At 52.7% G+C, this 17,758-nt stretch overlaps 1 protein-coding gene across 2 annotated transcripts in view; it reads right to left on the bottom strand.

The window, feature by feature from the left end:
• Positions 1–16,972, bottom strand: part of SRGAP3 (SLIT-ROBO Rho GTPase activating protein 3) — a 61,488-nt gene extending 44,516 nt beyond the window's left edge. For both annotated transcript variants that reach the window (XM_075286957.1, XM_075286958.1), the window contains exon 1: positions 16,688–16,972. In XM_075286957.1, the coding sequence (XP_075143058.1) occupies positions 16,688–16,745 (58 nt within the window). In that variant the 5' untranslated portion in view covers positions 16,746–16,972. The remainder of the gene's footprint in view (positions 1–16,687) is intronic.
• Positions 16,973–17,758: the final 786 nt, after the last annotated feature.

Below are 17,758 nucleotides of genomic sequence, written 5' to 3'. Positions count from 1 at the left end.
TCATAGGATTCCCACTCATCATACAAGTCATAATACAAGTAACTATTCAGGAGTCAGCAATGGCGGCCATATCAGCCGTCACCCAGCTTTACCAGGAAGAGAAATCATCACAGTAGTCAACTCATCAGGAGGGAAAATAAAGAGATTCATCTCCCCTAAACGTCACCATCTAGGTACAGCCTCCCATCCACACCCCAAATAATGAATAGGATCCCCTTCAGCACACCCCAATATCAAAACAGAACCCCAGACCAGGCCTCCATCTCTATAGACCCCAGACCAGACCCCTCATCTATACAGACCTCAGACCAGACCCCTCATCTATACAGACCCCAGACCAGGCCCCGATCTATACAGACCCCAGACCAGGCCCCGATCTATACAGACCCCAGACCAGACCCCTCATCTATACAGACCCCAGACCAGACCCCTCATCTATACAGACCTCAGACCAGACTTCTCCATCTGTACAGACCCCAGACCAGACCCCGATCTATACAGACCCCAGACCAGGCCCCGATCTATACAGACCCCAGAGCAGACCCCTCATCTATACAGACCCCAGACCAGGCCCCTCATCTATACAGACCCCAGACCAGACCCCTCATCTATACAGACCCCAGACCAGGCCCCGATCTATACAGACCCCAGACCAGACCCCTCATCTATACAGACCCCAGACCAGGCCCCGATCTATACAGACCCCAGACCAGGCCCCTCATCTATACAGACCCCAGACCAGGCCCCGATCTATACAGACCCCAGACCCCCATCTATACAGACCCCAGACCAGGCCCCTCATCTATACAGACCCCAGACCAGACCCCTCATCTATACAGACCCCAGACCAGACCCCTCATCTATACAGACCTCAGACCAGACCCCTCATCTATACAGACCCCAGACCAGACCCCTCATCTATACAGACCCCAGACCAGGCCCCGATCTATACAGACCCCAGACCAGACCCCTCATCTATACAGACCCCAGACCAGGCCCCTCATCTATACAGACCCCAGACCAGACCCCTCATCTATACAGACCCCAGACCAGGCCCCGATCTATACAGACCCCAGACCAGGCCCCTCATCTATACAGACCCCAGACCAGACCCCTCATCTATACAGACCCCAGACCAGACCCCTCATCTATACAGACCTCAGACCAGACCCCTCATCTATACAGACCCCAGACCAGACCCCTCATCTATACAGACCCCAGACCAGGCCCCGATCTATACAGACCCCAGACCAGACCCCTCATCTATACAGACCCCAGACCAGGCCCCTCATCTATACAGACCCCAGACCAGACCCCTCATCTATACAGACCCCAGACCAGGCCCCGATCTATACAGACCCCAGACCAGACCCCTCATCTATACAGACCCCAGACCAGACCCCTCATCTATACAGACCCCAGACCAGACCCCTCATCTATACAGACCCCAGACCAGACCCCTCATCTATACAGACCCCAGACCAGGCCCCTCATCTATACAGACCCCAGACCAGACCCCTCATCTATACAGACCCCAGACCAGACCCCTCATCTATACAGACCCCAGACCAGACCCCTCATCTATATAGACCCCAGACCAGACCCCTCATCTATACAGACCCCAGACCAGGCCCCTCATCTATACAGACCCCAGACCAGACCCCTCATCTATACAGACCCCAGACCAGACCCCTCATCTATACAGACCCCAGACCAGACCCCTCATCTATACAGACCCCAGACCAGGCCCCTCATCTATACAGACCCCAGACCAGGCCCCGATCTATACAGACCCCAGACCAGACCCCTCATCTATACAGACCCCAGACCAGACCCCTCATCTATACAGACCCCAGACCAGGCCCCTCATCTATACAGACCCCAGACCAGACCCCTCATCTATACAGACCCCAGACCAGACCCCTCATCTATACAGACCCCAGACCAGACCCCTCATCTATACAGACCCCAGACCAGGCCCCTCATCTATACAGACCCCAGACCAGGCCCCTCATCTATACAGACCCCAGACCAGACCCCTCATCTATACAGACCCCAGACCAGGCCCCGATCTATACAGACCCCAGACCAGACCCCTCATCTATACAGACCCCAGACCAGACCCCTCATCTATACAGACCCCAGACCAGGCCCCGATCTATACAGACCCCAGACCAGACCCCTCATCTATACAGACCCCAGACCAGACCCCTCATCTATACAGACCCCAGACCAGACCCCTCATCTATACAGACCTCAGACCAGACCCCTCATCTATACAGACCCCAGACCAGGCCCCTCATCTATACAGACCCCAGACCAGACCCCTCATCTATACAGACCCCAGACCAGACCCCTCATCTATACAGACCTCAGACCAGACTTCTCCATCTGTACAGACCCCAGACCAGACCCCGATCTATACAGACCCCAGACCAGGCCCCGATCTATACAGACCCCAGAGCAGACCCCTCATCTATACAGACCCCAGACCAGGCCCCTCATCTATACAGACCCCAGACCAGACCCCTCATCTATACAGACCCCAGACCAGGCCCCGATCTATACAGACCCCAGACCAGACCCCTCATCTATACAGACCCCAGACCAGGCCCCGATCTATACAGACCCCAGACCAGGCCCCTCATCTATACAGACCCCAGACCAGGCCCCGATCTATACAGACCCCAGACCCCCATCTATACAGACCCCAGACCAGGCCCCTCATCTATACAGACCCCAGACCAGACCCCTCATCTATACAGACCCCAGACCAGACCCCTCATCTATACAGACCCCAGACCAGGCCCCTCATCTATACAGACCCCAGACCAGACCCCTCATCTATACAGACCCCAGACCAGGCCCCGATCTATACAGACCCCAGACCAGACCCCTCATCTATACAGACCCCAGACCAGACCCCTCATCTATACAGACCCCAGACCAGACCCCTCATCTATACAGACCCCAGACCAGGCCCCGATCTATACAGACCCCAGACCAGACCCCTCATCTATACAGACCCCAGACCAGGCCCCGATCTATACAGACCCCAGACCAGGCCCCTCATCTATACAGACCCCAGACCAGGCCCCGATCTATACAGACCCCAGACCCCCATCTATACAGACCCCAGACCAGGCCCCTCATCTATACAGACCCCAGACCAGACCCCTCATCTATACAGACCCCAGACCAGGCCCCTCATCTATACAGACCCCAGACCAGACCCCTCATCTATACAGACCCCAGACCAGGCCCCTCATCTATACAGACCCCAGACCAGACCCCTCATCTATACAGACCCCAGACCAGGCCCCGATCTATACAGACCCCAGACCAGACCCCTCATCTATACAGACCCCAGACCAGACCCCTCATCTATACAGACCCCAGACCAGACCCCTCATCTATACAGACCCCAGACCAGACCCCTCATCTATACAGACCCCAGACCAGGCCCCTCATCTATACAGACCCCAGACCAGACCCCTCATCTATACAGACCCCAGACCAGACCCCTCATCTATACAGACCCCAGACCAGACCCCTCATCTATATAGACCCCAGACCAGACCCCTCATCTATACAGACCCCAGACCAGGCCCCTCATCTATACAGACCCCAGACCAGACCCCTCATCTATACAGACCCCAGACCAGACCCCTCATCTATACAGACCCCAGACCAGACCCCTCATCTATACAGACCCCAGACCAGGCCCCTCATCTATACAGACCCCAGACCAGGCCCCGATCTATACAGACCCCAGACCAGACCCCTCATCTATACAGACCCCAGACCAGACCCCTCATCTATACAGACCCCAGACCAGGCCCCTCATCTATACAGACCCCAGACCAGACCCCTCATCTATACAGACCCCAGACCAGACCCCTCATCTATACAGACCCCAGACCAGACCCCTCATCTATACAGACCCCAGACCAGGCCCCTCATCTATACAGACCCCAGACCAGGCCCCTCATCTATACAGACCCCAGACCAGACCCCTCATCTATACAGACCCCAGACCAGGCCCCGATCTATACAGACCCCAGACCAGACCCCTCATCTATACAGACCCCAGACCAGACCCCTCATCTATACAGACCCCAGACCAGGCCCCGATCTATACAGACCCCAGACCAGACCCCTCATCTATACAGACCCCAGACCAGACCCCTCATCTATACAGACCCCAGACCAGACCCCTCATCTATACAGACCTCAGACCAGACCCCTCATCTATACAGACCCCAGACCAGGCCCCTCATCTATACAGACCCCAGACCAGACCCCTCATCTATACAGACCCCAGACCAGACCCCCATCTCTACAGACCCCAGACCAGACCCCTCATCTATACAGACCTCAGACCAGACCCCTCATCTATACAGACCCCAGACCAGACCCCTCATCTATACAGACCCCAGACCAGGCCCCTCATCTATACAGACCCCAGACCAGACCCCTCATCTATACAGACCCCAGACCAGGCCCCTCATCTATACAGACCCCAGACCAGACCCCTCATCTATACAGACCTCAGACCAGACCCCCATCTATACAGACCCCAGACCAGACCCCTCATCTATACAGACCTCAGACCAGACCCCTCATCTATACAGACCCCAGACCAGACCTCCATCTATACAGACCCCAGACCAGACCCCCATCTATACAGACCCCAGACCAGACCCCTCATCTATACAGACCCCAGACCAGACCCCTCATCTATACAGACCCCAGACCAGGCCCCTCATCTATACAGACCCCAGACCACACCCCTCATCTATACAGACCCCAGACCAGACCCCTCATCTATACAGACCCCAGACCAGACCCCTCATCTATACAGACCCCAGACCAGACCCCTCATCTATACAGACCCCAGACCAGGCCCTGATCTATACAGACCCCAGACCAGACCCCTCATCTATACAGACCCCAGACCAGACCCCTCATCTATACAGACCCCTCATCTATACAGACCCCAGACCCCTCATCTATACAGACCCCAGACCAGACCCCTCATCTATACAGACCTCAGACCAGACCCCTCATCTATACAGACCTCAGACCAGACCCCTCATCTATAGAGACCCCAGACCAGGCCCCGATCTATACAGACCCCAGACCAGACCCCTCATCTATACAGACCCCAGACCAGACCCCTCATCTATACAGACCCCAGACCAGGCCCCGATCTATACAGACCCCAGACCAGACCCCTCATCTATACAGACCCCAGACCAGACCCCTCATCTATACAGACCCCAGACCGGACCCCTCATCTATACAGACCCCAGACCAGGCCCCGATCTATACAGACCCCAGACTAGACCCCTCATCTATACAGACCCCAGACCAGGCCCCGATCTATACAGACCCCAGACTAGACCCCTCATCTATACAGACCCCAGACCAGACCCCTCATCTATACAGACCCCAGACCAGACCCCTCATCTATACAGACCCCAGACCAGACCCCTCATCTATACAGACCCCAGACCAGGCCCCGATCTATACAGACCCCAGACCAGACCCCTCATCTATACAGACCCCAGACCAGGCCCCGATCTATACAGACCCCAGACCAGGCCCCTCATCTATACAGACCCCAGACCAGGCCCCGATCTATACAGACCCCAGACCCCCATCTATACAGACCCCAGACCAGGCCCCTCATCTATACAGACCCCAGACCAGACCCCTCATCTATACAGACCCCAGACCAGACCCCTCATCTATACAGACCCCAGACCAGGCCCCTCATCTATACAGACCCCAGACCAGACCCCTCATCTATACAGACCCCAGACCAGGCCCCGATCTATACAGACCCCAGACCAGACCCCTCATCTATACAGACCCCAGACCAGACCCCTCATCTATACAGACCCCAGACCAGACCCCTCATCTATACAGACCCCAGACCAGACCCCTCATCTATACAGACCCCAGACCAGGCCCCTCATCTATACAGACCCCAGACCAGACCCCTCATCTATACAGACCCCAGACCAGACCCCTCATCTATACAGACCCCAGACCAGACCCCTCATCTATATAGACCCCAGACCAGACCCCTCATCTATACAGACCCCAGACCAGGCCCCTCATCTATACAGACCCCAGACCAGACCCCTCATCTATACAGACCCCAGACCAGACCCCTCATCTATACAGACCCCAGACCAGACCCCTCATCTATACAGACCCCAGACCAGGCCCCTCATCTATACAGACCCCAGACCAGGCCCCGATCTATACAGACCCCAGACCAGACCCCTCATCTATACAGACCCCAGACCAGACCCCTCATCTATACAGACCCCAGACCAGGCCCCTCATCTATACAGACCCCAGACCAGACCCCTCATCTATACAGACCCCAGACCAGACCCCTCATCTATACAGACCCCAGACCAGACCCCTCATCTATACAGACCCCAGACCAGGCCCCTCATCTATACAGACCCCAGACCAGGCCCCTCATCTATACAGACCCCAGACCAGACCCCTCATCTATACAGACCCCAGACCAGGCCCCGATCTATACAGACCCCAGACCAGACCCCTCATCTATACAGACCCCAGACCAGACCCCTCATCTATACAGACCCCAGACCAGGCCCCGATCTATACAGACCCCAGACCAGACCCCTCATCTATACAGACCCCAGACCAGACCCCTCATCTATACAGACCCCAGACCAGACCCCTCATCTATACAGACCTCAGACCAGACCCCTCATCTATACAGACCCCAGACCAGGCCCCTCATCTATACAGACCCCAGACCAGACCCCTCATCTATACAGACCCCAGACCAGACCCCCATCTCTACAGACCCCAGACCAGACCCCTCATCTATACAGACCTCAGACCAGACCCCTCATCTATACAGACCCCAGACCAGACCCCTCATCTATACAGACCCCAGACCAGGCCCCTCATCTATACAGACCCCAGACCAGACCCCTCATCTATACAGACCCCAGACCAGGCCCCTCATCTATACAGACCCCAGACCAGACCCCTCATCTATACAGACCTCAGACCAGACCCCCATCTATACAGACCCCAGACCAGACCCCTCATCTATACAGACCTCAGACCAGACCCCTCATCTATACAGACCCCAGACCAGACCTCCATCTATACAGACCCCAGACCAGACCCCCATCTATACAGACCCCAGACCAGACCCCTCATCTATACAGACCCCAGACCAGACCCCTCATCTATACAGACCCCAGACCAGGCCCCTCATCTATACAGACCCCAGACCACACCCCTCATCTATACAGACCCCAGACCAGACCCCTCATCTATACAGACCCCAGACCAGACCCCTCATCTATACAGACCCCAGACCAGACCCCTCATCTATACAGACCCCAGACCAGGCCCTGATCTATACAGACCCCAGACCAGACCCCTCATCTATACAGACCCCAGACCAGACCCCTCATCTATACAGACCCCTCATCTATACAGACCCCAGACCCCTCATCTATACAGACCCCAGACCAGACCCCTCATCTATACAGACCTCAGACCAGACCCCTCATCTATACAGACCTCAGACCAGACCCCTCATCTATAGAGACCCCAGACCAGGCCCCGATCTATACAGACCCCAGACCAGACCCCTCATCTATACAGACCCCAGACCAGACCCCTCATCTATACAGACCCCAGACCAGGCCCCGATCTATACAGACCCCAGACCAGACCCCTCATCTATACAGACCCCAGACCAGACCCCTCATCTATACAGACCCCAGACCGGACCCCTCATCTATACAGACCCCAGACCAGGCCCCGATCTATACAGACCCCAGACTAGACCCCTCATCTATACAGACCCCAGACCAGGCCCCGATCTATACAGACCCCAGACTAGACCCCTCATCTATACAGACCCCAGACTAGACCCCTCATCTATACAGACCCCAGACCAGACCCCTCATCTATACAGACCCCAGACCAGACCCCTCATCTATACAGACCCCTCATCTCTATAGACCCCAGACCAGGCCCCCATCTCTATAGACCCCAGACCAGGCCCCCATCTCTATAGACCCCAGACCAGGCCCCCATCACTATAGACCCCAGACCAGGCCCCCATCACTATAGACCCCAGACCAGGCCCCCATCACTATAGACCCCAGACCAGGCCCCTCATCTCTACAGACCCCAGACCAGGCCCCCTTCTCTACAGACCCTTACATGGTGATTGTGTCTTCATGGTCGTTCCCGCCGCGCTCCCGTTTCTGCTGTCTCCATCATTTCTATTTTGTATCCTGTAAATATAGGAGCGGAGGCAGCAGGTGGTGGCGGCCATTACTAGACAGGGGGGGTTTATAGGTCTAGAAACCCCATAAAGATTCCGCAGCACAAGCTATTGATCTGCCATATACATCTGTTATAGGAAAACCGCCATAAACCCTGGTGAAGCAGGAGGGGGCTGGGCAGGGATGGTAATGGGGCCACTTCACCACCCTCAGGTACCTTGGCAGAATATTGGTCCTATAACGTCTTATGGGGGTATTTCTAAGGAATAAAGGCCTATCCACACTGTGCAGTCAGATGCTATATTAAGTTTCATGCATTACGGTACCAATAGTGTAATAATGTGAATAGACTCCAATATCTTCAAGCTTCTGCTTAGAAGACGTGACCTCAGACTACTAGAGGTGGAAGCAGATACACGCGGGGACACACCTGGGGATATACAGTATATAACACTCTATAATAAGCTTCTCAGCACCCGCTGTCAGTGAGAACCTTCACATGGTGGCAGAGCTAAAACTTCTCACAGCTGAGGGGCTGTTACATCTGTATCCAGTCTACACACCCCGGATTTATAGGGGTGACGGTAACACTAGGTATATGTCTGTGCCCAGAATCATCTGTGTCCTATCCGTGCTGCTCAGACACAGACACAGCGCATGCACACGTGTATCATCCATGTCCTGTCCGTGATGCTCAGACACAGCGCATGCACACGTGTATCATCCATGTCCTGTCCGTGATGCTCAGACACAGCGCATGCACACGTGTATCATCCATGTCCTGTCCGTGATGCTCAGGCCCAGCTCATGCACACGTGTATCATCCATGTCCTGTCCGTGATGCTCAGGCCCAGTGTATGCACACGTGTATCATCCATGTCCTGTCCGTGATGCTCAGGCCCAGTGTATGCACACGTGTATCATCCATGTCCTGTCCGTGATTCTGAGGCCCAGCGCATGCACACATGTATCATCCATGTCCTGTCCGTGATGCTCAGGCCCAGTGCATGCACACGTGTATCATCCATGTCTTGCACATGTTGCTCAGACACAGGCCCAGCTCATGCACACGGGTATCATCCATGTCCTGTCCGTGATGCTCAGGCCCAGCTCATGCACACGGGTATCATCCATGTCCTGTCCGTGATGCTCAGGCCCAGCTCATGCACACGTGTATCATCCATGTCCTGTCCGTGATGCTCAGGCCCAGTGCATGCACACGTGTATCATCCATGTCTTGCAAATGTTGCTCAGACACAGGCCCAGCTCATGCACACGTGTATCATCCATGTCCTGTCCGTGTTGCTCCGGCCCAGCACATGTAGCCTTAGACTGATACATTTTACCTGCTAATACATTGTAACAAATATCAGGGCTGCTCATAGAGGATGTCAGGACTGGATACAATGTAACAAACCCTCAGCCCAGAGATATTTGATGTTTCCATTTGCTGACAACAAGCAGAGATCTTAAAGTTTCTTAAATATCTGCAGATTTCCTTAGACCCCCGGAGAGATCCTCATTTACATAAACCTGGTGTGTGACCTCCGACAGATGGACAAGTACAACTCTGCGCCATTGTCTGGGCGGGGGAGGGGGGATTACACATCTATAGGTGCTCCCAGTGCATTCAGCAGAATGTCTAATCTCCTGAGAGTGTGAATACCAACCTAAAGTTCAGCGCCCGGCTGTGAACTCATAACTTGGGGGGGGGGGGGGGGGGTCAGACAGGGGGAGATTTAATTGGAAAGTCCGAGTGGCTAATGAGGTCCCTTAAAGGGGTACAGTGCGGATCACCGGGAGTCGGCTGCTCAATATGATCCAACGCACAGCGTTACCCAGTCAACCGAAAAAACTTTCTGTCACCATAGCGACCCTGTAATGAAGGACCGGGAGCAAAAAAGTCTCTGTAAAGTCTTTAGAATATTCCATTCAGCCCTGGCTCGCTTGTCTTGGTGGGTGACAATAACTAATGGCCTCCATGACGGGGCAGGTGCATTACCACACCACGTTGCATCATCCTCTGCGCTGTCTGCATTACGTGCCAGTCTTCACTGCAGGCCTGGCATTATATTCATGCATCAGGATAAATATAGCTGGAATCTAATGTACAATGTAATAATGTGTGAGCCGGCGGCGTCTGTGGTTGTGATCTCCGGGGCCTCTTGGAATAGATCTGGAGTCGTGATGTGAATTTAGAAATTTCATGACATCTTGTTCCACATTATAAATGTTCCATTACAGGAACGGCTGCACCGAAGTAATGGAGGTCAATAGCCCCACCCCCACCCCCACCGACTAATGAGAGGAAAATGCCATAATATCAAGACGTCTTTAAGAAGCAACATCAGGAAAGTTACCTGCAGCACTACAACTCCCAGCATGCACACTGACTCTGCGGCGAATGGATGCTGGGAGTCGTAGGAGAGGATGAGGGGGTTGGCACGTTGCGACACAATGGAATCCACTTACTCACTGCTGATCATAAACAGAGAATTTCTGCCGAAAATCCCCTGTAAAAAATATTCCACTTTCCAAGGACCCTGAATTCCCAATAAGCCTTGTTATACAGCAATACAAGAGCAGGGAATGTATGACTGCACGAATAGGAGGAACCTGGAAAAGCTGAGTGACAACCACTGAGCGAGCTGTAATGGAAGAGTCACCCAGCTTTACCAGACACAGAAAAGGCCAGAAAAAGTATTTAACTCCTTGATGAAGAGGAGAACTCAAGAGCTTATGTGAATTGGGGATTTTAGGGATAAATACCCTGCAATAGGGTCAGATGTCCCCCAAACACCCCGACAATGGCTGACGCAGACTCCTGTCCGAATGAAGGACTTGGCGAGATCATATGGCCACAATGTGTATGGCTAGCCCTGTACACAGCAACCAACATGGACGAGCAACGCTGCAGTGTAAAGCATGGAGGAACAAAAGCAACGGCGCAAATCTCAGACAACCTCAGACCTCAACAGACTGTGCAGAGAAAATGGAGTCACAAAATGGGAGCATAAGGTCCCCTCCAGGGATTAGCCCTCAGATTAACATATATTATATCTAACTAGTCCTGTAATCTGGTGCAAATGGGCTAATAATCTGGAATCAAATCCAATAATCTGGTGCAAAACCGGCCAATAATCTGGAATCAAATCCAATAATCCGGTGCAAAACCGGCCAATAATCTGGAATCAAATCCAATAATCTGGTGCAAAACCGGCCAATAATCTGGAATCAAATCCAATAATCTGATGCAAAACCGGCCAATAATCTGGAATCAAATCCAATAATCTGGTGCAAAACTGGCCAATAATCTGCAATCGTATCTAATAATCCAGCACAAAACCGGCCTATAATCTGCAATCATATCTAATAATCCAGCACAAAACCGGCCAATAATCTGGAATCAAGACCAGGACCCCTACACGCTATAGATGTCACCGGGGTCACTATATGCCAGCATGACATCTCGCCATACTGCGCCTGTGATCTATGCATCTGACAACCCGGATTATCTCACAGTCCAGCACCTGCCAGGGGCCTCTGATACCGGATTACAGAATATTTAGCAGCAGGGTCTCTGACGTCTTCTGCAGCCATGTATGAGTGAGATTTCCAGGGATCTCGCTGATAAACCTGCAGCTGCCCCCTCCCCTCCAATTCAGAGACCATCAACTAAAAGCGGGATTATTCGTCCCTCGGGCACCGGCTCTAGAGATACACAAATGAATCAGCGGCAACAAGCGTATCTGAGCGGCCTGCAAATTGTCTACACGCGGACTAATGCGTCTGCCCCGGTGTCATTAGTATTGATTAAGCTACAAAGTATCTGCAGCAGGGCGGACGAGGCGATCCTCACCAGAAAGGGGGGTCAGGAACATATGGAGAATCACACCCTAATACCCTCCGTGCAGGCGGATGCATTTAGTGGGTGCCCCCTCCCCAGAGTGACTCGCCTGCAATGTGTTAAGGTGGGTTCACATGCAGCAGTTGGGCGCAGTAAAAGGCATGCCCACAAGATCTGGGATGTCCGACACCGAGACCCCACAGAGATCAGCGGCTACCGGAGGCCACTGGTGGACCGGCAGCTCCTATACAAGTATCAGGGTGGTTCCAATCACATGAATAGGCGCTGCCCGTCCACCGGCGACCTCGACACCCAGAGGCTACTGCTGATCTGTGCAGGGTCCGGGTGTCAGATCCCCACGGGCCATATAATGGACATCAGTATGGAGAATCACTTTGGGGCCAGAAACCCCCTTTAATGTTGCAGGTAACTATGTGCTTTGACCGGTTCATGCAGTAAATTCCAGCACAGTCTTGTCACGTGTTGCTCTGTGTGAATGCAGACTTACAACTTGTGGGCCAAGGGGAGAATTCTTTGGTTGACAGATGTTACCAAGACGGACATCAGAACTTAAAAGGATTGTCAAGTTTCTGAAACCTCTTGTAAGCCGAGGCCCCATGTTGCAAAAACACGCAACGTTTTCCAGTCCTGCAAAGTGAACGGGATTGCGGCTTATTCACACAGGGCAGAAAATATCCGCAGCAGAAAATTATTCTGCAAATCGCAGCATGTCAATTATACCGACGGGAACAATCCATATAACAGGGACAGAAGTCCGCAGAGCAAAAGGATGTGGGAAATACAGCGATACTCCATGCAGTGTGCACACGGGCTATTGGTCCCATCACAGAGAGTGACTGGGGTAGGCCGCGCACCCTGGGAAATAAGCTCTCCTCTGGAGGGAAGGAAGGTATCTCTACTGCCACCTATAGGTGGGTAATGGATACTGATGACCTACCTTATCAGATGAGGGGGGCCGACACCTGGAACCTGCACTGATCAGCTGCTGAATGAAGAAGCCCTGCTCTTAACTCAAGGCAAAAGCATGGGGCTGCAATTCCCAGTGCCACGCTACAGTGTACAGAGCCAGAAGCTGTATACAGTTTACAGAGCAAGAAGCTGTAGACAGTGTACAGAGTCAAAAGCTGTATACAGTGTAAAGACCAAAAGCTGTATAAAGTGTACAGAGCCAGAAGCTGTACACAGTGTACAGAGCCAGAAGCTGTATACAGTGTACAGAGCCAGAAGCTGTACACAGTGTACAGAGCCAGAAGCTGTACACAGTGTACAGAGCCAGAAACTGCATACAGACCAGAAGGTGCATACAGTATACGGAGTAAGAAGCTGTATACAGTATACAGAGCAAGACGCTGTATACAGTGTACAGAGCTGGAAACAGAATACAGTGTACAGAGCCAGAAGCTGTATACAGTGTACAGAGACAGAAGCTGTATACAGTGTACAGAGCCAGAAGCTGTATACAGTGTACAGAGACAGAAGCTGTATACAGTGTACAGAGACAGAAGCTGTATACAGTGTACAGAGCCAGAAGCTGCATACAGACCAGAAGGTGCATACAGTATACGGAGTAAGAAGCTGTATACAGTGTACACAGCCAGAAGCTGTATACAGCGTACAGAGCCAGAAGCTGTATACAGTGTACAGAGACAGAAGCTGTATACAGTGTACAGAGCCAGAATCTGTAAACAGTGTACAGAGCCAGAAGCTGTATACAGTGTACAGAGCCAGAAGCTGTATACAGTGTACAGAGCCAGAAGCTGTATACAGTGTACAGAGCCAGAATCTGTATACAGTGCATAGAGCCAGAAGCTGTATACAGTGCATAGAGCCAGAAGCTGTATACAGTGTAGAGAGCCAGAAGCTGTATACAGTGCACAGACCAGAAGCTGTATACAGTGTACAGAGCCAGAAGCTGTATACAGTGCACAGACCAGAAGCTGTATACAGTGCACAGAGGTTGCGCTGGCGCCAGCAGCTGCAGTTCTGCTCCCATTTACTCGTATAGCTGCAGAGCTGCTTCCGGTCATAAACTTTACACACGGCTTCAGCAGATCGGGGTCCAGGTGTCGGCCCCACCAATCTGATACTGATGACCGGACTTGTGGATAGGTCGTCTGTATCCAGGACCCTTGGGTCTCAGACATCCCCTTTAAAGATTCATGAAATAAGCAACCTATAGATGGCACTACAGAGCAGTTTTCTTCCTTCTGGAGGAGAGCTAATTAGCATATCTTTCCCAGGGGACATCCTATATATATACTGTATATATATAATCACTCCGCTGCCCACAGGGAGGTCTCGGGCCCAGTACTCTACCCCGGCAGCCATCTTTACCTTGGCCCCTCCTGACTTCAGCTTGGTGTCAGACATATCTGGGCCAGGTAAGAATATTCTCTGCAGGTCTGGAGGGCTCATACATGTACAGAGGGGGAAGCTTCAGCTTTTGGCGCCGCTGGCAGTGAATCTGTGTCTCGCTGACATTCTGCTTTCCTTCTTGGCGAGGTGCGCTTCTTTCCTAGACCCGTCGCACTTTCATCTGCCAATTCCTGCCCACGCATGTGACTGCTCCGCTCTATCATTTAGATCTGACTCAGGAGAACTAATGACAGCGAGACAATTGTTACACACAATGAATAGACGAGACCCATCCCGGGGTCATCCTCTCCCTCCAGTGATCCTGGGAAAGCTGGGTGACAACCAATATGACCACTATTACAGCCCCCATAGAGAAAGATCAGCGCTGATCCATATACTCCTGTATACCTAGAGAGATATGCCATTCAGGACACTGGAAAAGCTGGGTGACAAGCTATGTGAGAGCTATAATGGCAGCCATACTGCATTAGACTCATGTTATAGACCCGCAGATCACTGTGATGGAGCCTCAGAAATGAAGAACCTTCAGTTAAAGGGGTTCTCCACTTCAATCCCTCTCTGTTAGAAGGGTCTATAGTTTACAAAGAAATCAGAAAGTGCCCCCCCTGCAGGGCCCCCCAGCGATCAGCTGTAATGTGCGGGGAAACCTGCCAGTAAGTGCTCAGTTACTCTGCAGCGCCACCACAGGCCAAACCCAACATTGCACAATGTCCACTGCCATTAAAGGGTTATGCGTGTATTACAGGGCAGAGCGAGAGACCCTCTTTATGACCCCCCTCTTTATGACCGCTTTTTACTCTGATCAAGTGCCCCCCCCTATTAACCCGCACTGTACTAATAGGGGATGGTATTGCGTTTTCTGCCCCCTATAGACACGGCCAGTATATAGTCACCTTTATTGTGCGGGTCCCAATGCAAGAATAAAATGACTGAAGCAACTCCTTTACGTTTCAGGTCTGCTAAGGGGTTGCCCCGTTCCTGCGCCCACATAAGCCAGTGGGGGGGGGGGGGGGTCACACCCAATATCCATTGACTTCTATGCACGACTGTCATGGCGACATGCGATTCCCGCTGCCTTCTATGGGGCATGACTGTCAGACCACAGCTGTGGCGCCGTAAGAGTTAACACTGTCTTGTGTGCGGCAGAATCCTTGATCTAGGCCCAGACATCACCAAGTACTGTCATGAATCCTGACAAAACGATCCATCCCAAAAAGATGCAAATCCCTCCTAATACGCCACATCCTCAGCGACCAATCACAAGGTGTCACCAATGACCCGACACATACTGCAATGGCCCCAGAACTGGAGCAGTGTGAACTGACACCATGTTACATTGTAAGAACCCGGCAGGTCACATGACATGGCACTGCAGGCATATAGCAGAAATACGTAGAAACCATCGTATATCTGCCTGCAGCGGCAAGATGACGACGTTCCCTCCGTATTGTCTGTGGCCAGGGATTGGAATAACACATGCGGTGTATGGGTGTGGCGGCAAAATATTGTATTACTGCCAGTGCACTAAAGGCTGCTCACACTGCACACATGTACGGGATCCTGTTACACTGTGACGAGTCTACTGCTGATGTGCAGACTCTTACAATAGATATATAGTATGGGGGACAGCGAGTACAAAGCGCCCAGCAGAGTAGGGATGGGCACGGGGATGGCACTGCCCCTGTCGCCTATGCAAGGGAAGGTGCCTATAGATGATATATGGGCAGGCAGCATGTGACTGTAATAAAGGTGGGCAGGAGATTAGAGGAGGGGGCTGCAGGGGGAGCAGGGAAAGTTTGTGGTCTGGAGCTGAGCCAAGTGGAGGGAATAATAGCAGAGCTGGAGGGATGAGCAGTCCCTACACATGATATGGCCAATACATGAGCCAGGGCCCGGCGGCTGCAGCTGGACAATGACCCCATGCCTGGAGAGGACAATGCAGCTCCTGCTGCAGCACTTGGCTGGGTCTGGGGTGCAGGGGGCGTTTTGCAGCCTTTTTAGGGCACTCACCCTCCTAGTTTGTTGCACAGCTGCATTGCAGCCTGTCTCTCCCAGCACAGTGCACTGGCACAGGGATGTCCTCACTGCAGGGTCCCCGGGCACAATGATGGAGGTTCAGGCAGCTGCCACTCACCTTTCACCTGGTTCTCATAGTCAGCGATGATCTCCTTGTCCTTCTTGAACCTGGACATGATGCTGCCCGACTGGGTGCCCGCTGTCCTGTGCTGGCTCCCTGAGAATCAGTGCACTGGATCCCCGGGAGATCCCCCTGCACCCGGCCGATCACCTGCACAGCAGCCCGGCACACATGCGGCTCCGCATCGCTCTGCACGGGGCTCTGCACGGATTGTTTTCCTTTTCTCCTTCTTTCTTTCTTGCTGCTGCGGCTTGTACTGAGGCTGCACGTCACCGGCTCCTCCCAGCTCCTCCACAGGAGAAGTGCTGGACAGCCTCAGCCAGTGCACACTGCAGCCTGCCCAGAGAGCAGCTCACCTCCCAGAGCCCTGCATCCCTCTCCTGCACTGCATATTAATCTGTAGTCACTGCATCCCTCTCCTGCACTGCATCCTTATCTGTAGTCACTGCATCCCTCTCCTGCACTGCATCCTTATCTGTAGTCACTACATCCCTCTCCTGCACTGGATCCTTATCTATAATCACTGCATCCCTCTCCTGCACTGCATATTAATCTGTATTCACTGCATCAGTCTCCTGCACTGCATCCTTATCTGTAGCCACTGCATCCCTCTCCTGCACTGCATCCTTATCTGTAGTCACTGCATCCCTCTCCTGTACTGCATATTAATCTGTAGTCACTGCATCAGTCTCCTGCACTGCATCCTTATCTGTAGTCACTGCATCCCTCTCCTGCACTGCATATTTATCTGTAGTCACTGCATCCTTATCTGTAGCCACTGCATCCCTCTCCTGCACTGCATCCTTATCTGTAGTCACTGCATCCTTCTCCTGCACTGCATCCTTATCTGTAGTCACTGCATCCTTCTCCTGCACTGCATCCTTATCTGTAGTCACTGTATCCTTATCTATAGTCACTGCATCCTTCTCCTGCACTGCATCCTTATCTGTAGTCACTGCATCCTTATCTATAGTCACTGCATCCCTCTCCTGCACTGCATCCTTATCTTTAGTCGTCTGCATCTCTCTCATGCACTGCATTCCTCTCCTACACGGCAACCTTAGCTAT

This window comes from Leptodactylus fuscus, chromosome 9 (genome assembly GCF_031893055.1).
Source record: "Leptodactylus fuscus isolate aLepFus1 chromosome 9, aLepFus1.hap2, whole genome shotgun sequence".
Lineage (NCBI taxonomy): Eukaryota > Metazoa > Chordata > Amphibia > Anura > Leptodactylidae > Leptodactylus > Leptodactylus fuscus.
Note: the sequence above shows the minus strand (reverse complement) of the source record. Positions and strands in the feature narration are given on the sequence as shown.